The sequence below is a fragment of the Odocoileus virginianus genome, chromosome 1 (genome assembly GCF_023699985.2).
Source record: "Odocoileus virginianus isolate 20LAN1187 ecotype Illinois chromosome 1, Ovbor_1.2, whole genome shotgun sequence".
Lineage (NCBI taxonomy): Eukaryota > Metazoa > Chordata > Mammalia > Artiodactyla > Cervidae > Odocoileus > Odocoileus virginianus.
The window spans coordinates 106,109,711-106,131,250 of record NC_069674.1 but is presented as its reverse complement, the minus strand read 5'-3'; the positions used below and the strand labels follow the sequence as shown (position 1 = coordinate 106,131,250).

General features: G+C 49.4%; 1 protein-coding gene across 3 annotated transcripts in view; it reads left to right on the top strand.

The window, feature by feature from the left end:
* DDC (dopa decarboxylase) overlaps window positions 1-21,540 on the top strand; it is an 89,745-nt gene that overhangs the window by 9,881 nt on the left and 58,324 nt on the right. For all 3 annotated transcript variants that reach the window (XM_070472061.1, XM_070472058.1, XM_070472063.1), the window contains exons 2-4: window positions 10,251-10,478; window positions 12,456-12,569; window positions 15,320-15,439. In XM_070472061.1, the coding sequence (XP_070328162.1) occupies window positions 10,278-10,478; window positions 12,456-12,569; window positions 15,320-15,439 (435 nt within the window). In that variant the 5' untranslated portion in view covers window positions 10,251-10,277. The remainder of the gene's footprint in view (window positions 1-10,250; window positions 10,479-12,455; window positions 12,570-15,319; window positions 15,440-21,540) is intronic.

Below are 21,540 nucleotides of genomic sequence, written 5' to 3'. Positions count from 1 at the left end.
ACAGCAGCCTCTCTGTCTCCCCCAGGTCCATGACAGGTGGGCTGGCAGTTTGCTTACAATGATGAAAATAAAACAAAATCCCTTTGTGAAAGTGTTAGCCACTCAGTTGTGTCCAGCTCTTTGCAACCACATGGACTGTAGTCCACCAGGCTCCTCTGTCCAAGGGCTTCTCCGGCAAGAACAGGAGTGGGTTGCCATTTCCTTAAACCTCCACCAATTCAAATAAATAGCTGGGCAGTTTATTTATGCACTTTCCCCTCTTCATGATGTTTATTCTGAAGGTTTTACCCTGTTAACTCTTCATCTGAGCCTGGTGGCAAGTTTGAGAGACTGACTCCCTCCGTATTTTAGAAAAGCTGTCCTTAGTTTCTCGGATCTCTTCGGCATTTCTGGAGGAGGATGCTTGGGGTGTAGGAGGGCAGTGATTGGCACATGGCCTCAGAGGAAAGGTTAAAATCCCCCTGTGCTCTGCATGCACCTAGGTTCCCTGTAAGTGGGGGTGTGGGGGACCCCAGGCCAAAGGGAATTGGATGGTCTTCTGTGCTCACAGACCACGTGGGAAACCACTGATGAGCTGAGGGGCTTAGTCCAGCCACCTGCTTCCCTGAACCCATCTCCTCATCTCGAGAGTGGGGATAATTTTGCTGCTTTGCAGAGCTGCTGTGGAGATTTAGGGTAGAGGTGATGGGCTACCCCCAGCCATGGACGGTCACCATTTGGCATTTGTCATTTGTCAGGGTTTGGAGGAGCTGGGGGAGAAGTGCTTCTGCCAGGTCGTTCAGCCTCTGCCTATTTCTGTTTATGTTGGGACCAGCCCAGGTTGGGGCCAGCCCAGGTTGGGGCCCAGTGCCCTGACCTGGAGCGTCTTCTTCTGGTGACCAGGCAGGACCCCAGCCCAGGTGGGAGCCCCTCGGGATGGGCGCTCTGACTCTTCAGGCCGTGTGAAAACATAGGTGGCAGACAGCCCAGGTGTGTGTGTGGCTGTCCGGCCACCGGGGTCAGGAGGAGGCTGGCTTCAGGGTCAGAAATGCCAGCACAACGGTTCCTCTTACTGGCTCTGTGGCCTCGGAAGGAGCATCCGCCCCTCAGAGCCTCAGCAAAATGGCAGTGTTAACACTGGCCGGGGTGCTGAGAGCGTGAATGATGTACAGCATCCAATGAGCTCAGCAGAAGGTCAGGCAACACCGATTCCTTTGTTTTCTTGGGACATAGGATGTAGCCACCAAGTGGCAAGTGTTCCCAGGATTCGACTTGAGGGGAGCCTCAGATGCAAGCTTCTGAGCGACGTGGGCGACAGACCTGCAACCGTGCCCAAGGAGTAAGTGTTCACAGTGAATTTAGAAAGTCAATATTTACTCCTGACCCAACTTGTGGAAAAAAGTGGGGACTTCATAAAGACTGTGCCAGAGACACTGCCTATATGCACAGTGGCAGGTGGTGGGTGTTTATTCTAGCTGGGAAGTCAATATGTATCATAGTCACAGGGCGTCCTGCCTGTTATAAAAAGAAGCAACCAGCTAGACCATTGTCTCAAGTCTATAAAAAAGGCAGAAGGTTGTGACCTTTTATCAATCATTAATGTGACTCCAGGGGAATAAAAGAAGGGGACAGGGTGAAGGATTGAGGAAAAAGAATGAGGGAAAAAGCTAAGGGGGAGGAGGTCTAGTCTGACACTAAATTAAAATGGAAACAGAGGAGGAAAGTTCAGATTAAATGACTGATGGTTCTTATGTGAATGTCTTAGAAGAGGAAACAGGAGTGAAAAATCTTAATTTGAAACTGAATGAATGATAAAAAAAAATAGCAGGGATGGTGTGTTCACACCTACCAAGTCTGATGGGTGACAATTTTTTTTATTCTAGTTTTTCGGGAAAGAAATTTGGCAACATGCCAAAGAACTGTAAAACTCACACCTTTGAATCCCATTGGGAATGAGTATCTTTAAGGGACAAATACAAGAAGGGAGAAGTGCTTGGCCCCATGGTGTGTAGCTCACGGCTGCTTTCCCCACAGCAGTGCTGTTCACAACAGCCAACAACCTGTGACACTTTGAAATTGGCAGGTATCGATAAGGTACATATGTGCATGATATTCATGTAACTACACACAGTGTCATTGGGCTTACGGGGAAAATAAATGGTAAGAGGCTACTAAATGATACACATGTCCTGACGACAGCTGTTTGAATGGTCTGAGCTCAGGGAGAAATTAGAATACTATTAACTGGTTAAATGTCACTGATAAGTCTCTGCTTTTGAAATTGCTTAAACTGTGAGTGTTTCAGCCAGCTTTCTATTCCATCCCAATCCGTCTGCAGGAGTGTGAGTGGAAGCAGTACCTTCCCATGAGAGTAAGATTGAAAATCATGCTGTAAATGTCTTTGTGGCTCCTTCTCATAAGGAGTTGCTGGCCAGGAAAACACTAAGATGCGGATTGTTCATTGATCAGGGACTGAATCAGAAACAGATGCGAGACTCTCATGTCAGAGGAGCGAAGCTTTCCCCTCTAGGCTTGATCTACATCCGGGGTGGGCGTGCGTTCTCCTCACCCTCCATTTCTCTCCTGCTTCCCTGGCGCTCTGTCTGACCCCGTGATGATCTGACCTGCTTCTTTCCTAACATAAGGATGCATAAATGCCAGACCCAGCCAGCATTCTGAGTCCGAGAATTCCAGTACTGAGTGTCCTGTGCCTGCAGCATCTTGCTGCCTGATTATAAGGGGCTAAACCAAGACTCCAGAGGTCATGGAGCCAGCCGGCAGCTGCCCGGCCGCTTGCAGCAGAGCCAGGACTCACGTTTGTTGCTCTGACCTTAACCCCTGTTCTCTCTGCTTCTCATGACTGCTGGGAAGAGGAGCATGGTCTAAGGATGGCAGAGTGGAAGACTCTGGTTTTACTAAGCGCAGCAGGGAACCTCTCTAATCCAGACCCAGCTGGCTAGAGAGGAGGTGCCCCCGGGTGTCCAGCCCTGACAGGGGAGAGCCCACTGCCCATCACTCAGGCGTCTGTGGGCTTTCCCCCCGACAGCAACTCCCGGCGATGTTGCCATGGCATGGACCACAGGAGCGATTGTGTACCCTACTTAGAATCCTATGTGATGCTTAGTGCTGTACATTTTACAGACTGAAGATGGAGGCTTGGAGGTCCAGCGGCCTGGCCAGAGGCACACCTGCAGCCAAACGTGGCAAGCACCTTGTCCCCCTAGTTACCCTGCATCAGGGACACAACCAGGAGCAGGGAGATGCCCTGGGAGACTGCCTCCTCCTGGCCTCTAGGGAGCATCCAGGAACTCATTCCCAGAAGCTCAGGGAAAAGCTGGTTTTTCAAGTTTCCATTCTGGTGGCTCAGACAGTAAAGCGTCTGCCTACAATGCGGGAGATCCAGGTTCGATCCCTGGGTTGGGAAGAACCCACTCCAGTACTCTGGCCTGGAAAATCCCATGGATGGAGGATCCTGGTGGGCTACAGTCCATGGGGTCACAAAGAGTCAGACATGACTTCACTTTCACTATTCCATTCTGTGTATGCACCAATCTTTATCCATTCATCTGACAATGGATATTTAGGCTGCTTCCATACCTTGGCTATTGTAAATACTGCTGCAGTAAACACTGGGGCTCATGTATCTTTTTGAAACCAGATATTTGCCCAGGAGTGGGACTGAAGGATCATACTGCAGCTCTATCTTTAGTTTTTTTAAGGAACCTCCATACTGTTCTCCAGAGTGTCTGTACCAATCACATTCCCACTAAGAGTGTTGGAGGATTCCCTTTTTTCCACACCATCTCCAGCATGCATGGATTGTAATGTTGACCATTTTTAAACCAATGAGAGAGTCCCTACTCCACCAAGAACACCTCAGCTTAGGTAAAGTGATGTATGTGTGGGAGAAAGTGGTAAGAGTGTTTAGAGCAGACAGAGTGCTTGGCGGATTCATGGGCTCTGCCTCAGCTCTGCATTCATACCTGGGAAGACCCTCAACACTTCTTCCTCCTGGACGATGAGGGTAGCAGTGGCACAGATGTAATAAAGATGCAGCAAGTTAGGGCTGCCTTTCTGGGTCTCTGTTCCTGTATCTCCCTGCCCCCCTGGGGCCCTCACAGGCTGTGTTTCCCCCATTACAAGGACACCTGGATCCTGGTAGCATTTTGCCAATGAGGGCTGCTGGTGGGAGATTGAAGGCCAGAGGTACCCACCTCCTTTGTGATGCTGGCCGTCTCCTCCATGGTGCCAGCTCCATCCGGGTGAGCCTAACAAAGTTGTGGCTTTGCACTAATGACCTGAGTCCCAGCTCCAGGACACAGTCTGCATCCCCCGCCTGGCCTTAAGGCCCCTAAATATCTCGCTGTTAACTAGCGTGTTAAGTGGTACAAAAGATGTTAGAGGATTTTTTTTTTTCCAAACAGGTTAACAGATCACCATCCTTACTGTTAGATAGGTCTCATCACTAGAGGCTTCCTGACAGTCTTGGCTAGAAACCTTTCTCTGTCAGGTTTGTTTATTCTCTTTGTGCCCATAGAGAAGATGATCATCCAAAAGCCAGTCAATTTAGGGGAAGATGAGCCAATTTAGTTTTGCGCCTACTACTCATGTGCTTGAGGTTTTAAAAAAGAAACAAGGCCTCACAGTTCCAGAGGGAGAGGTGTTTTTTGAAACGTAAATTATGGTTTGTTTTCCCTGAAATAGTATTAAAAAAAAAAAAAGTAAACACTTTTCTTTTTATACTGATAGAGAAGGAAAACCAGGAAAGGTTGATTGAGGAGTCCGCTGTCCCAGGGTTTGAAACCAAGACCAAGGTGTGTCTGAATTCACAGGCAGGACCATGGACAGGTGCAAAGCACCTCGGTTCCGGTCCTCTGCCCCGAGGCCTGGGGGTACTCAGACCCCTGTGCAGCGGGCGTGGCTGGCCCCGTGTGTTCAGGGCTGACTGTGCAGTCACCACATAAGCTCTGCACAGGGCCCACCCAACCCCCACTGCCAGGGAAGAATTGGCTGGAGCCTGCACCCAGTTCTCTCCAAACACCTGTGGCAAAGTTAGGATTCCAGGGGTCCAGGAAGGGGGATATTTCCAACTAGGACCACAAGGACTGCTGGGGCCAGAGCAGAGGGTGGCTCAAATCCAAGATGAACTTCTGGGTGCAAGACTGGGGAAACCAGGTCAGTTCTGAACCTGTAGGGTTAAAGGCTCAGCATGAACTGTACATAGGAGTCTGGGAGAAGGGTCAGGATTCCCTGGGGAAAGGGCAAAATGTCTCCTGTTCTTGTGGCAGGTACATGATGAGCTGGTTTATGGTTGTCTTAAAGGTAGAGAGTAGGATCTAATGTGTCAGAGACAACATGTTCAGAGGACAAATAGATTTTCCATTCATTCATTTTTTCGTTCCTCATTCAGAAAACAGTCATGGTACTTACTGTGGTGCAGGGTCTGATTGGTCCTGAGAAACCAAAATAAAGAGTTGAGGACTCTGCTTAGAGAAGCCCGCAGTTAGCAAGGGGTGTCGGTGAAATGATGCAATACAAAAACAAATGGCCTTCAGGTCAGTCAGGAGGCCTGAGGGCCTGCAGAGGGGCTTGTGCGGCCTTGAGCAGGTGGGGCTCACCACAGGCCTGCAGCTGCGATCAGATTATGTCAACAGCCACTATTTCAAGGCCTGGAAAGGCCTCAGTCATAACCTTTATCATCGTCTACATCTTCCAGCCAATATTTGCCCAGCTTGAGGGCATGAGATAGCAAACAGCTCCAAAATGAATACAAGATTCTCTGTGAGTTTGTATTAAAAGTCTTCTGGAAAAGTCTTTGTGGGAAAGAATTGGCAAATAGAGGAAAGAATGATTAGAAAATAATAATCAGATCTTATCTTACAATTTGACTGGGAATATTTCTTTGGAAGGGCAAGTTGGTGTGTCTGTCAGTTTTATTTTTTCCCAAGACCTTCCGTTTGGCCATGCATACTCTTGTATTCCCATTAGAAGAGAATGACTGATACTCCAGGAACCTACGCATCCTTCTGAAGCCTCAGAGGATCCCTGGAGCCTGGAGGGCAAATAGAGGTTGTGCGAATATTTACTCTAAGAAGCTTTTTTTAATAGTCTTGCACAAGGAACAAATCACAAAGAAACAGATCCTGAGATCTGACTACATTAGAATTCTTATAAGTCAAGATAAAATTAAAAGCAAAACTAGATCAAATAAAAATGAGGAAAATGTCTGCAAAATACATCACACATAGGGTACAAGTATTTATTATAGGGTGCAAGTATTTATTATATTAGTGCTCTTGCAATTAAATAAGAAAACATCTAATATCCAAGTAGAAAAAAATGTAATGAACAAGCAGTTCATTAAAAAGGAAACCCAAGAAAAGAAATCTCACACCACTATGCAAAGTCGTGTGAGAAAATTATTTGTCTTCATAAATCAAAGTAAAATGAAATCATGAAACTTTGCCTGACTGGTGAAGCTTGAAATGTATCTAAAGCCCAGTGTTTGATATTGTGTGGCAAATCTAGAGCTTTTATACAGTCCCTGTGAGTGAGTAATTTGGCAAAAATATTTTCTGGGGGCAAGTCTGGCCATAGAACGTTAACTAGACGGCCCAGCGGTAAAGAATCCACTTGCCCGTGGACACAGGAGACATAGCAGAGTCTTGGGTTCAACCCCTGGGTCGGGAAGATCTCCTGGAGGAGGAAATGGCAACTCACTCCAAGATTCTTGTCTGGGCAATCTCATGGACAGAGGAAGCTGGCGGGCTACAGTCCACGGGGCAGAGAGTCGGACATGACACAGTGGCTGAGCACGCACACAAAATACGTATCTCTATAATAGTTCGCTCTAAAGAAATTATAGAATAAGTGCTTTTCTTAAGGAAATTCTGACTCAAACTGAAAAAACAAAGATTGAGGCTGTGAGTCCCAGGGCTTTTTATAGAAACTCTAACAACATGTACTGAACGCTTATTTGGTGGCTCTTTTCCTGAGCTGTTCCCATGTACTTGTCTAATTGTCATAAACATTATTTGAGACAGAGCTTCACTGTGGTGTTCGCTCCCAGTTGAGGAACACGAGGAAACCTCAGCTGCCTCTATGTCATGCTGTGCAGACTCTTGTTCTTGATCATGCAGGGTTGGCCATTAGGTTACACCAACTGTCCCCACTAATGGAGGTGATAACCAGAGATGAGGTAGATATTCAACGATAGTGACGTACGTTGTGAACGCAGCACATTCACCCTGTGGAACACTATGCAATTGGGAGAAATCAAGCAACAGGAAAGTCTTTACCAACCTGGGAAATGTACTCATAATTACTTTGTGAAAGAAAACAAGCTAGCGAAAAGATCAGCGGTTTGATGCAATTTTGGTTGAACTTGAATCGAGTCAATTTAAAATACGTCAATTTGAAGTATAACCTAGTTTTACTCTATGTGTGACATCGGACATAATCAGAGTTGTTCCAAGTGAAAAATAAATTTAGAAGCCTTCAGGCCCAAGGAATTATGAACCTGAAAGTGTACATATACGGAAGGCTTCATGGCTTTGCACTAAGAGCCTTTGGAAATTCTGGCCACGGTATTTTGGATAAGCTCCCTTGACCTGCAGCTTATGAAACACAAAGGTGCAATGGAAACTCAAAGAGTCAGTTTGGTGTTTCTCATGCTATTAGTTTAGCCTTTGCTGTTGCAGTAATTTAGAATCGAATCCTCTATCATATCCAGTCACTGTCACTCACGTGTTCACTCTCTGAAAAATGTATCCCCAGACAGTCATTTGGATGTGGAGGTTTGACCCAGTCACTAACCTTGATGAGCCTGGAATCTTCCATGGGTGCCTTCTATACTACTCACGGAGAAAATCTGAAAGAGAACCCTGGAGAGAAGGCCAGGAGAGGGGAGGCATCATCAATCTGACTCCCCTTTACAGAGACACTCTCCTCAGCCAGACCCAGTCAGGCCTCTCCGAGCCCGCTCCTGAGTGCAGGTTTGCGCCTCAGGGAACCGACCCCAGCTGTAGCAGAAAATCATGCTAAGTTGGTTTATCAAGCAAGCTTCTACCCTTGGGATACATTTCAGCTCTTCTTCCTCCACCTGGACACCCAGCCAAACTATTCTTAGTAAAGTACCATCTGCTTCCTAACTCTTCCTGTCTTTGGAAATCCCCACTGACCCCTGTTGCATTTGGGAGACAGTCTCCCTCTCCTATTGCAATAGTCTTGAATAAAACCTGTCTTGATATGTTTAACATTAAAATTGTTTAAAAAAAAATGAAAAGCAGCACAGATGATGGGAAACAATGGAAGTGCTGAGAACATGATCTCAAGATCATCAGCTAGATACAGTGGCTTGTAGAACCATCTCCCAACACTTACTCCCACAGGAAAACTAATCTTGATTTATGAATCGTTGAACTATTAGAATTAAAAAATGCATCCATGACTTAGCATACAATTGTCTCTTATAAGAAACAATGTGGAAGGGGGCGTGCCAGAATTTTTGAGTGATGGGATTCTAGGAATATTTTTCTTTCTTTGTGTGGCCCACATTTCCAGTTTGGAAAATGTAATCCATGCTTACTATTCATAGATTTTCTATATGCAGGTGCAACTGTTTTCAACAATTCATCTGTATTATTAATCGCCACAATGGTGCCTTCATGATCATTCTTGGCCACACACACATACATAGCAGGATAGAAAATTTAAGTTGCCCAAGGTGCTTGTTGCCAGCAGAATCTGATAAGGCAACACTCTGCCTAGTTGCTTCAGCAAGTGGCCTATTTACTGCTGCATCTTCATGTTATTCTCAGTTACCTGACTATTAAAAAATGGCCCCCAAATACAGTGCTGGCGTTCATTCCAGGGGCCCTACATGCAAGAAGGCTGTGATGTGCCTTAGGGAGAAAATACGTGTATTAGGTAAGTGACATTCATGAGTGAGAGAGTCGTTGGCCAGAAGTTCAAAGTTCATGGGGCCAAGGTGTATTAAATAAAGTGTATTTAGAAGGTAATGGGGCTTTCCAGGTGGTGCTAGTGGTAAAGAACCTGCCTGCCAATGCAGGTGATATAAAGACATGGGTTTGATTCCTGGGTGGGGAAGATCCCCTGGAGAAGAAATTGGCAATCCACTCCAATATTCTTGCCAGGAGAATCCCATGGACAGAGGAGCCTGGTGGGCTACAGTCCACAGGGTTGCAAAGAGTCCAACACAACTGAAGTGACTTAGCATGCATATATGCCTGATTTCAAATGGCAAATGTTAGTATCTCTGGACAACAGAGGTAGGATTCAATAGGCCTGGTTACAAATCAAAGCTAATTCCAGCTTTCCCTGGAGGCTCAGATGGTAAAGAATCTGCCTGCAATGTGGAAGACCTCGGTTCAATCCCTGGGTTGGGAAGATCCCCTGGAGAAGGGAATGGCTCCCCCCTCTTGCAGCAAAATTCCATGGACAGTGTAGCCTGGCAGGCTATAGTCCTTGGGGTCTCAAAGAGTCGGACACAACTGAGCAACTATCACACAAAAGGACACAGAAAAAAGATTATGCATTGATTGATTGGCGACAATGTGACCAGAAACATAGCCTTGCATTTCCCCTGGGAAAGGTCCCATGAGCTAATTTGGAGCTCATGGATTCTTTATGGAATCCACCACAGAGGACCAGGGCCACTTGGATGTTATTGTGTGATGAGGAAAGAAGGGGGTTGTATGCAGAGGTGTGGGTCCCTCTGATGATGGAGTCAAGATATAGAAACAAGACGTGCTGATGGGGTTATCCTATCCAGGCTCTGCTCATGCTGGACACAGGCCACGTGACTGCCTTTCTACCTTCCGGAAAGATCAGCATGGTCATCTGCTTTTCTCAGATAAAGAGAGACCCAGAGAGTCTCTGTCCCACAGCCCATGAAGAATAAGGCACGATTTGGAAACCAAGGCTTGTTATTAAAGTTGGGATGGACCCTGGAAATAAATGTGTGCCTGGTCCATTTCATGATACAGACAGAAAAAGAAACGAGACAGAGACACGGCATTGTCTTTAGCTGAGTAGCTGGTGAATAGTAGAATAAGTACTTTGCTACAGTCTCCAAATCCAGGGTTACTTCTACCCCATCTGGACATGGTAAAGTGTTCCTGACTTGGAGTCTGGGTGGACTCTGGGGTGTTTGGTTCCCCGCCCAGGCCACCCCAGTGGTCAGCTTGGACCGCTCCACTACAGGTGAGGCATCGTCACATCTGCAACTGACTTCTTTTCTCTCTGTGCAGCTTTTGCGTCTGAGGAGGGCGGTCACCATGAATGCAAGTGAGTTTCGCAGGAGGGGGAAGGAAATGGTGGATTACGTGGCTGACTACCTGGAAGGCATCGAGGGGCGCCAGGTGTTTCCGGATGTGGATCCAGGCTACCTGCGCCGCCTGATCCCCACCACCGCCCCGCAGGAGCCAGAGACATTTGAGGACATCATTAAGGATGTCGAGAAGATCATCATGCCAGGGGTAAGCCTATATCCATGGTTGAAGCAGAGGAGGGCAGGCGTTCGTTTAGTACCTCTTGGGTGTCAGGCAATTCACTTGCATTATTGCACCTAATCCTCACAGTCATTTTCTTGGGGAGAAACTTTGCTATTTCTGTTTTATAGCTGAGACCACTGAAGCCCAGAGAGGCTGAGTGATCTGCCTAAGGTCACACAGCTAGTAAGTGATGGAATCAGGACTGCAATCCAGATCGTGTGGGCTCCAAAGGGGGTGATTTCCCTCTGGCCCCCTAGGTTGTTACTGAGCCAGCCTGGGTCCACTGGCCCCTGTGCAGTAAAGCCAGCCAGCTGACACCAGCTTGTGATGAAGGATAGTGCGGTATTTATCACAGGTATCCCGCAAGGAGTCCAGGGCAGCTAACGTTCGAAACACCCGAACTCCCGGTGGATTTCTTCTGGAAAGCATTTTTAAAGTCTCAGGGTAGTGATCAGCTCCTCCTCTTATTGGTTGATGGTGAGGTCACGGGGTGGGATCACAGGGGTTCACATGATCAATCCTCAGGTGCCAAGAGGCTGGGAGCTATGTGCTCATGGTCATCAAGTAGTTAATTTCTTTCATGTGGTGGGGGTTTTATCATCTGTAAAACAACTCAGGAAGTGCACGTCAGATACTATTATCTGGGTACTGCAGATAGGAGCCACCTCAGAGGCTGTGGGGGAGGGGTCTGTTCCCAGGAAAGCCCCATAGGGTCCTGCTCAGTTACAAGGTCAGTCCCCTGCCCTGAGACCCTGGGACGTGAGACAGATGGTTAGCTTCAAGTAAGTTAATTTCAGCAGAGGGGCGATCAGTGGTGGAAAAAAGGTTTCCTTTATTTTATCTGAGTAGGCTGCGTGCTGCTGAGACTGCGCAGCGTGGACCACCAAAGTGGGCCTCTTTGTCTGAGGTCCGTGAGCCTGGCCGTGGGGCGCACCCGGGGCTGCAGACAGACGTGGGGAGCACCCAGGACAGTTGTCTCCCAAGAGTCACTTGGAGGGAAGCAGACAGCTCAAATTCAAAGGCAGCCCCACCGCAGCTTCATGCTTGCATGATGAGATTTTCCCTGGACTCACCTAAAGGAATGTTCACTGGTGTGGTGAGGGGTCTCAGACCCTCGGCCTCACCCCCTCAGCTCTAGTCAGGAGCCCAGGTTCTGGAATTTCAGACCCTGACACTCGGGGCGAGGCGCCCCCACCCATGGGGTTCCTGATGGGTCCCCTAAGCCCAGGGCGCCTCCCCGCTCTCCTCCTCCCAGGAGTTCCTGTGATATTTGCGCTTCGAGCAGAGAGCAGGATTCTGGTTCTCACCGGCCCAGAGGTTGTGCAAATGTGACAAGCCGCTCAGCACGAAATCCCTCCCGGGAGTGCAGTTAAATGTCAGACCCAGGGCTGTCCCAGCCGCTGTGCAGCGGCAGATCCCACTGCTGGCAGCTTGGACAGGTGCATCCTCTTCTCATGGGGCAAAGGTTGGGCATCCAAGGTCAAGGTTCCCGCAGATTTGGATCCTGGGAGGTTCTGATCCCAGCCTTTCTTCCATGTGGAGGGTCCACCCTTTCCAGCTCACCCAGCCCCTTACTTCCCAAAGGCCCCACCTCCAGGCACTATCTCCTGGGGTTTCCATGAGACTGCCAAGCCCAGAAGTTTCTGCTCCATAAACTGGGAATGGATTGGACAGGAGAGGGAGGAAGCTGCAGTAGGCGGCTGAGGAAACCTCAAAAATCAGATCTCTCTTTTTCCCCTTTTCAGATATAGACTATTTTTTGGAGCAGTTTTAGAAAAAGCAATCTCATGACACAAAGAGATGGGCTCTCAGGGGCAGCCCCCTTGCTGACACTTCTGGCCAGAAGTTAGAACAAGGTTTTTCTATGAACAGACTTGACTCTCTGTGGCACACCCGAGCGCCCTGGCCCCCTGCCTGCAGGGCTGCCCCCCGGCCCCAAGTGACTGCCCGTGTCCCACACAGGTGACCCACTGGCACAGTCCCTACTTCTTCGCCTACTTCCCCACGGCCAGCTCGTACCCGGCCATGCTCGCGGACATGCTGTGTGGGGCCATCGGCTGCATCGGCTTCTCCTGGGTGAGTGTTGGTGGGGGGGTGTCCTGGGGTTCCCACATGGGACATGCAGCCAGGACTCAGGCAGTGAGCAGGTGGGAAGGAGAGGGACGTGGGTCTGGGCAGAGGGGGCCTCGTGTGGGAATCTGGAGTTTGGAGAAGCAGAGGGGGAGTCTGTCCACATCCGAAAGCCAGCTCTGCACAGCGGTGTGTTTAGAGGTGCTTGGTTTCAATTCAAACCACAGTAGAGGCCCTGGAGCTTCTGCAGCCCGAGCCTGGGGACCTATATGTCTTCCAAGCAGAACAAGGGGTTTCTAGACCATCTGCAGTTTGAGAAACATGACTGCCCTGGTCCCACCCTCTCTGTTCTCAGCCATGGATGCTATCCCAAGAAGGAGCCCAGCACAACAAAAGTGATGCTGCCAAGAGCAGGGATCGGCCCTGCCTCCACACCAACCCCGGGGCACCTTTATATACAATGGAATATTACTCAGCTATAAAAAAGAATGCAGTAATGCCATGCAGCAATGTGGATGGACCTAGAGATTATCATACTAAGTGAAGTAGGGCAGACAGACAAAGACAGGCATCATGTGATATCATCATCATATCATCTTATGATATCATAGAATATCGCTTATAGGTGGAATCTTAAAAATGGTACACATGATCTTATTTACAAAACAGAACTAGAATCACAAACATAGAAAACAAACTTGTGTTTACCAGGGGGTGAGGTGGGGGAGGAATAAATTAGGAGCTGCGGATTAACATATATGCACTATAATAAAGTGGGTAGCTAATAAGAACCTGCTACATAACACAGGGAACACTTCGATATTCCGTAATGACCCATACGGGAATAAAATTAAAGAAGAGGGCATATAGGTATACATGTAACTGATTCTTTTGCTGTACCCCAGAAACTAACACCACATTCTAAATCAACTATGCTCCAATAAACACTATTTTATAAAAAGGCCTAGAGTGATCCCAGCCCAGCACCACAGGAAATATTCCTGGCTTCCTTCATGCAGAGTGAGGCCTCCTGCTGACTGTGTGAGGGACCCCAGCAGTGCCTGCTGACCATATGAGGGACCCCAGGGCCTCCTGCTGACCGTGTGAGGGACCCCAGGGCCTCCTGCTGACCATGTGAGGGACCCCAGTGCTGTCCATATTTGAGGGCCCCTCTCTAGGGTCTGCTCTCAGCCTTCTGGGCCCAGGGTGCCTGCTTGCTTGTGCAAAGTAGCTGAGCAGACTTGTAACTCCTGAGTCGTGCTGAGTAACGGCCTCAGGCACTAAGCGGGTGTGAGTTCCTGAACACCCGAGGTGCGAGGTGCGGCGCCCCCGTCACCCCGACCCCCGGCTCCGGCCCCCTCCCTCATTGCTCCTCTCTAGCCTGGGGTCCAGGGTTGCTGGGGAAGGGAGCCTCAGCACACCAGAGGCAGACCTGGAGGGTCAGCCCTCAGCTCTTGCCTTAGTTGCAGGGATTTCTCTTTGGAACAGCAGCCTGGGTGCTGCCCATGTGGCCTCGGGGACTCTCAGCATGTGTCTTCTAAAGCATGTTCCCTACATCAGACAGGACAGCAGACTCCACTCGGACTCCAATCCAGAGCCCCCGTCCCTCCGGGTCTGTTCCTCTGAGGATGGCCTGGTGCCCTGGGGCCTTGGAGGGCTGCCTCACTGTCCCTAAGAGGCACTGGCCGAGCCCTGGGCTCTGAGCAGTGGGGCAGGTTCCCATGCCTGGAGAGGGGCTTGGCCAGGATGGGATGGGGGGGTCCTCTGGGCGGTGCTGCCCCACAGTATGAGGGGAACTGGGGCACGCGTGAGGGCACCCAGAGCACCACAGTGAGACCCAGATGGTTGGAGAGGCTGGTCCACCTGCAGCTGGGGCCTGTGGCCAGCTCACCCCCTCCCGAGCACAGGAGAACCGTCCCCAGAGCTTGGAAGGCAAGAGGAGAGACTGAGGGGTTCCCAGGGCTTCACTTCCTCCACTCAGCCCATCTCATTCCTCGCACTGTGATTGTGAACCGGGGTCCACCAGAGAGCCTTACTAGGTCCTTCTGTAAACAAACAGATGGCTGAATGAGGAAGCAGGCCTGGGCACAGGGGGGCTGGGGGGCAGGTCATCGCAGAGGTCGGTGCCTTCCTGCCCTGCATTCCTCCCAAGTCATGGCTGGAGACCATGTTTGAAACTTTGGGAGATGTTTGAATAGCACCTGGGATCAGGCAATTTTAATCTAGAGGTCAGTGAATGAATAAAGCCTGCTGTTGCTCCTGAAATTCAGCCAGATCTAGGCCCTTGTTCTGGCACCAGCCCCTAAAGGTTTATGATGGAGAAGCCACGGAGGGCAGAGGTAATGATGCATCCAGGACCTGAACCTTTGGGTGAGGCAGACCCCATGCAGAGAACATGGACTTCCAGCAGCCAACTTGGGCCCCAGGGAGCATGGCCCCTTCATGGTTCTCCAGGGGCCAGACGGAAGCAGAAGGTTATGGGTGCCAGCTCTCAGCACCAAGCCCTGCCAGTGGCCCTTGGTGATGACTTGGGGCTGCTGGGGGGAGGGGTCCAGCTGCTTCTCCAGAAACTCCACCATGTGCAAGCCCACCTTCAAAGTGAGTCCCATCCAGGGATGGGCCTCTTGAAAATGTTTGAAACCTTTTGCTAAATTGATCAAGGGCAGTAAGGAAGATGCTTGTCATACCCCTGAATCCCAAGCTGGCAGGAAGCTGAGGGCAGCCGCCTGTGACTCATCCTTTCCTCCTGCCCACAGGCTGCCAGTCCCGCGTGCACGGAGCTAGAGACGGTGATGATGGACTGGCTGGGGAAGATGCTGCAGCTGCCTGAGGCGTTTCTGGCTGGAGAAGCTGGAGAAGGGGGCGGGGTGATCCAGGTAAGGTGGCGAGGGTGGGGTCCGGATTCTGGAATGCAGGTGGGCAAGAGGCCCGCAAGCGTCTTGGATCTTCATGTTTCTTTTGGAGAATGAGCAGAGCAGAGCCCTAGGAAAGCTCTGCATCTGGTTTGACTCCCCAGCCATCTCTCACTCCCAGGCCCCTGTTAACGTGGGCAGCATGGCAGCTGTCGCTTGGCTGGTGCATAGACGTAAACACAACAGCGGAGACGTGTGTGGGTCCCCATTGCTTGCCCACGTACCAGAGTGCTTCCCAGGCCCAAACTTAATTTTCACATCAGTCTGCTTAGGGACCATTTCTCAACCCCTGTTTCACAGGCGAGGAAACTAGGGCTCAGAGCAGTCAGGTAGCTTGCCCATCGATTCCCAGTGGGTAAGTTCTAGAGCTAGGGTCTGAGTCCACACCCATCTGACCACAGAGCCACAATCTGACCACCACGCAGGGCTGTCCGCAGTGGCAGCTGTGACCCAGTGCTACAGCGCCTTCTAGAAAGAGCTGCACCCACGGGAGCCCGCCATTCACCTGAAGATGCTGCCTTTGCTATGTGATGATTAAATTTATTCTTCATCTAACACGTCCCTTTGAGAGTGTCTACGTGCCGGATGGTGCGCCAGGGGACAGGACACATGATGACAGGCACAGCGGAGCATCTATGGCACAAATGCCACTAAGGAATCTAGGAGTGCTTGGCTGTTTTCTCTCCTAGAAGCGAAGAGGGACACCAATCAACCCACCGCCCTCACAGGGAATGCACCCTCTACTTTGGGGAAAAGAAGAATTTCCTTTTTCAGATATCATCTTCTCAAAGGTTCTGAGAATCAGTCACAGCAGCTGTGTTTGTGTCCACTCGGCTGATGCGAACTGAGGCCCAGATGCCTCAGTGTGAGGTCACTTGCTGGCATGGCCGGAGGAGTCGGGGGGGGCAAGCCCCCGTCTCCAGGCTCAAGACTGCTCGACTGAGCGAGGTTTTTAAATGCTAGTATGCTAATCTGCTGACTAACCCTATTATTTTACAGTTCTTTCTGGTGGGAGCCTGAGGCTCTCACAGCTAAAATCAGGGCCGACCCCTTATAAGTCCTAAGCAAGACTCTGTCCTTGCCTCTTCTAGTTTCTAGGAGTTCCCCACATTCCTATGCCATGGCACCTCATCTGTCTGCAAAGAGGCTGTGTCCCATCTCTCTCACCCTTCTTTCAGGTCACCTCTCCTCTGACCACAAATGAGAAAGCTTCTTCACTTTTTAGGACCCATAAGATTAGATAGAGTCCATCCAGATAATCCACGATAACCCCCTTCCCCTCCTGTCAAGGTTCTTAACTTAATCACACTAGCAGGGTCCCTCTTCCAAATACAGTGGGGATTCTCAGCTTCCAGGATGAAAGCGTGACATCTTTTATTCTCCCAAACAAAACCAGGGTGGGTCAGCGTCACGGAGGGAAGGACCCACAGAGGGAGTCTCACTTCTACCCTCATAGATTTGGGTTAACAAGTCTTAGGTGGGCCCAGGAATAAGCATTCTAACCTGCAGGTCAGGTCATCCTGATGCTGCATTCATGTCATCGCATCTGGAGATGTTGAAATACTCTTCGATAAACAAGCCTTGTGGCATGACCCAGGGCTGACTTTTCTGTGACCTATGGCCTGCTTATTCTCTCAAAGTAACTCTTTCGCCAGATCTCTTTCTGATGGTTGTGATGGGATGGCTGATGTGATGACGGGCAGTGAGATATTCACAGGGCTGGTGCTAGTGGCAGACAGTTTTTTTTTCATAAGAGATATGATATAGGCTGATTATATTGGACTCCTGGCTGTGATGCTCATATTCATAAAAAGGAGATGGCCAGGACAAGAGTTTTGATAATGAAGTTGACTGTGCATCATTCTGGCAGGTTGGGATTATGGAATGCTCCCAAGATTAGGATGGTCGTGAAAATGTTTGCAGTGATGATATTGGCAGATTGTGCTAGGGAAAAACAGGACGAACGGACCTGCTGCATGCCCCGCTAAAGCCAGAGGAGAACTCTCCTTCTGACAGTTCAACTGGGGCCCTGTGGTTTCTGCCAATGTGGAGATAAAGCATATCCTGGCTCAGGGTCAGGATGGGACAAACAGTCACAGATGCTCTTGTGACAGGATTATGGCTGAGAATGTCACCAAACCATTTATTAGCAGGACTGATGAGAGAATTGCTGGGTCACTCTACATAAAACCATCTGTCTCCTGCCCAGCCTGGCCAAGCTCAACCACACTCCCTCGTCCCCTCCTGCCTCACCTCTGCGCGTATAGCACGCTCCCTCCTGCAGCAGCCCTTCTGAGTGGCGGCTGATGGAAATGAGCCCTTCACTCCGAGTAAGCAGAGCTTCAACACGGTGCCGTGAACGGGACTTAGACCCGGCGGCAACAGTGACTCTTTTCACAGTGGCAAACATTTCGGCCACCTTGGACAGTTTTCTGTTGGTCAAGGTAAAGCTGCCCGGGGCAACCTGGGAAAAACCACACACAAAGGTCTGAGCTCGGAGCCACTTTCAGCCAGGGGAAGGGGCTGCTACCCACAGCCCCAGTCCATGCCCCTTCAGCTGCACCCCCCCTTGCTGGGGGTCGGGTGGCTTTCAGCTCCCTGACTCTTGGGGGCTCCACTGCAAGCAAAGAGCAGGGCCAGAGAGAGGCAGGCTGCCGTGGGGACCTTGGTGGTGAATTCTGTTCCTCTGAATTCCAGCCCTGCAGGTGATCGGACACTTCATGACAAGATGGACCCTTGTGGTAGACTTACTTTTTCTTTCTGATTCCACAGTTTTTGTCAAGATACACTTTTTCCATTTGTGTTATTCATCTTGACCCCATGTCCCAGCATCTGGGAAGCTTAGTTAATCTGAGACTCAGCTCTTCCCTCACCCAGGGACGTTCTCCTCCCACTATAATTTAGTCATTGTCTCTGGGTCCCTTATACTCTGTTTTTGAGGAACTTTAGCTTTCCACAGTTTGGGTAACTCTTCTATAATTTTCCACTTTTATTTGGCATTTCCCCCCCCCCTTTTTTTTTGTCATTTTCTCCTCTGTATTTTGGGGGAATTGCTCGTGGTTTTCTTTATATCACTATCTCCATTTTTCATACTGTTGATTGATCACCTTCAGTGTCAGTTTGGCTCTGCTATTCAACTTAAAAGGATCATCTCCTTTCCACTAATGAAAACTAGACATCCGTTAGATAAATGGAAGAGATGCAGAAACACTTTGGGGCAGCTTCCTCCCAGTGTTATTTCAAAATCTCTGTGTCTGTGTACATACATACATACACAATATAAACAAGATTGGGATAATACAACACATCAGGTATTTCCTGTGTGGTGTTTGACTTACCGCTTTGTTGTGGGCTTTTCCCAGCGTTTATTTATTTTATCTGTAAACAGTTCTGGTGGTGCCTGATCTTCCTTGTTGCCCACGGGCTGCGGCGAGCAGGGGCTCCTCTCTAGTTGCGGTGCGAAGGCTCATTGCGGTGGCTTCTCTTGTTGCGGAGCCTGGGCTCTTAGGGAGCAGGCTTAGCAGTTGAGGCAAACAGGCTCAATTGTCCTGCATGTGGAGTCTTTCCAGACCAGGGATTGAACCCGTGGCCCCTGATGGCAGGTGGACCACCGGGAAGTCCTCCTACTGTTTAGTCTTTGAGAATATTATTATTGCATGATTTTCTCTTTTTTTAAAATTAAGTATGGTATGTTTGACATGTACGATCTCCTTCAGTTTGCATGACTTTCTATGGTGTCACAATTTAAATAGAATATGTATATAAATATATATAGTATCACATCTTTCACTCATAAATCATATCTCAAAGGATGCCCTGTAGGATGAAGGTCAAAAATCTCCTAAGAGGATCCCCAGCTCTCTACTGAGGCTCACCTGGTTGAGTCCATATTCACCATGAATGCTCCAGCTCCACCAAAAATCAAAAACAAACGAAAATTTTAAAAAAGAGGTTTTCTGGGTCACTGGAGATCATGACTAAAACAGTTTCATGTTTAATTCTTGTCAGTAGCCCGAGCTGATTTCTCTTGTTCGATACTATTAAAAATCTTACAGATACCTCATCATCCAAGGCGAGTGTATCATAATAATAGCAACTTTTTATTGAACACCCACTCTGAGTTAGGCTGTGTTTTAGCTTTATTTCTTCTGTTTTCTGTGTTCATTTCTCAACCTCCAAATATTTATGAGGATTGGGTTATCAACAATCCAAGGCCCAGAAACATAGTGCATGGGGCCTAGGGCTTGAGCTAATTTGAGGCAAAGCTGGGGCTCATGTCAGCTGGAGACCAGGGTGTCCCACTAGCCTGTCCCTGGCCCTCGGCTGGGGTGTGAGTGTCCAGAGATGGGCATGCTGCCATGGGCTTCATCTTTAAATTACCTTTTCCTTTAAAGTCATTTCCATTTTCCAGAAACAGCAGAAGACCAGGCATTTGTTTGGGACTAATTCTGACATCTCTCAGCCGAGGACTCAATACACCCTGCCTTGGAGCCCTGTCCACCCAGTTTGCTCAAGGAAAGCGGTCGATCGTGTCTGTGTTTGAGGCAGGAAACCCACCCTTCCCTCTGACAAGGCTGATTGTCTCTAATTTGCAAGGGCCTGGAGTGCCTGAGCCTGGTGACAGGCAGGGAGCCCTCGGATGCGGGGGATGCTGGCCCCTCAGAGCCATAATCACAGCTGCCAGGCGTCGGTCCTGTGATGGGTGTCTGCGTCAAATGGCAAATCATCCTTTGAGCTGGACAAACAGGGCCATGGAAATAGTCTCTTAATTGGGTCTGAAAGCGCTTGTGGAAGAAGAGCCAATTTCGTGCTGTGTGTGGGGTGACACTTGAAAACCAAGAAAATGAAAGGATGTTCCTGCTCCAGCATCAGCAGCCAGTAGCAATGCTCATCGCAGTTCTTTCTCCCTTGCCGCAGCCTCACCATGGCAACCTTTGTCTGCAGCAGGAAGACAGAGGTATCATTACTGCTCTCTGTGCAAGAGCAGGCGCCCTGTCCCTTCCTTGGCCCAAACCTGCTTCCGCAGAGGCCAGAGGCCCACTTGTCCCGCTGCCCTTGTCGCCAAGCTGTTACCCGGTCCAAACCACTCTGCTTGCTGCACTACAGGCCAATTAACTGAGAGATGTGGTGTTGAGGCAAGGAATATGTATTGGTAAAGCTGGCTGGCCAAGAAGATGGAAGAGTAATGTCTCAGCCTTCTTGTTGGGGGTCTGGATGCCAAGTTCTTTTATAGAACAGAAAGGGAGAGGAGTTGAGGAAGCAAAATGAAACAAAACAAAACAAAACAATCTTGCAGTTACCTCCTAGAATGGCAAGCCTCAGGCAGGGGATGTTATTAATTTCTTCCTTCCCAGGTGGTTCAGTGGTAAAAGAATCTGCCTGCCAATTCAGGAGATGCAGGAGTCACTGGTTTGATCCCTGGGTTGGGAAGATTCCCCTGGAGAAGGAAATGGCAACCCACCTAGTATTCTTGCCTGGAGAATCCAGAGGAGCCTGGTGGGCCACGGTCCATGGGGTCGTGAACAGCTGGACACAAATGAGTGACTGAGCACCCCCATCCACAGGTGGACAGGGTCTGAACAAAGGCACTTTGCTTTAACACTCATGCAGGAGGGCAGGGTTCCCTGGGGCAGGTCATTATGCATACACAGTATCCTTTTAGTGAAAAAAGCAACCAGAAGCAAAGGTTAAAGAAAGAGAAACAGATTTCCTACAATGAAGCCATGCCTCCTCCAGCCATTGCACTTAGGGATGCTTGGCTGACAGTTTTTTCACTGGGCATATTTTTGAAAGAATCGCTTTTTGTTGCCTAAGGAAGGGGGTTTTCTTTCAGGGCATGGACAGCACCTAGAGGAAAGCCCATTGTGAACTGCTGTGGTGATTGAAGCCTTTCCTTAGAATGTGGTTCACAGCAGCATGGGTGCTGGGGGGTAGTGGGAGTTCCAGGCCTCAGACAGAGGGTGGTGCTGAGAGCGAGCTGCAGGCCCGCAGGAGTGTCGGGGAAGACAAGGACACGCATCCCTGGGCCCATGCCTTTCAATGAGCTTCCATGTCAGTGTGTGTGA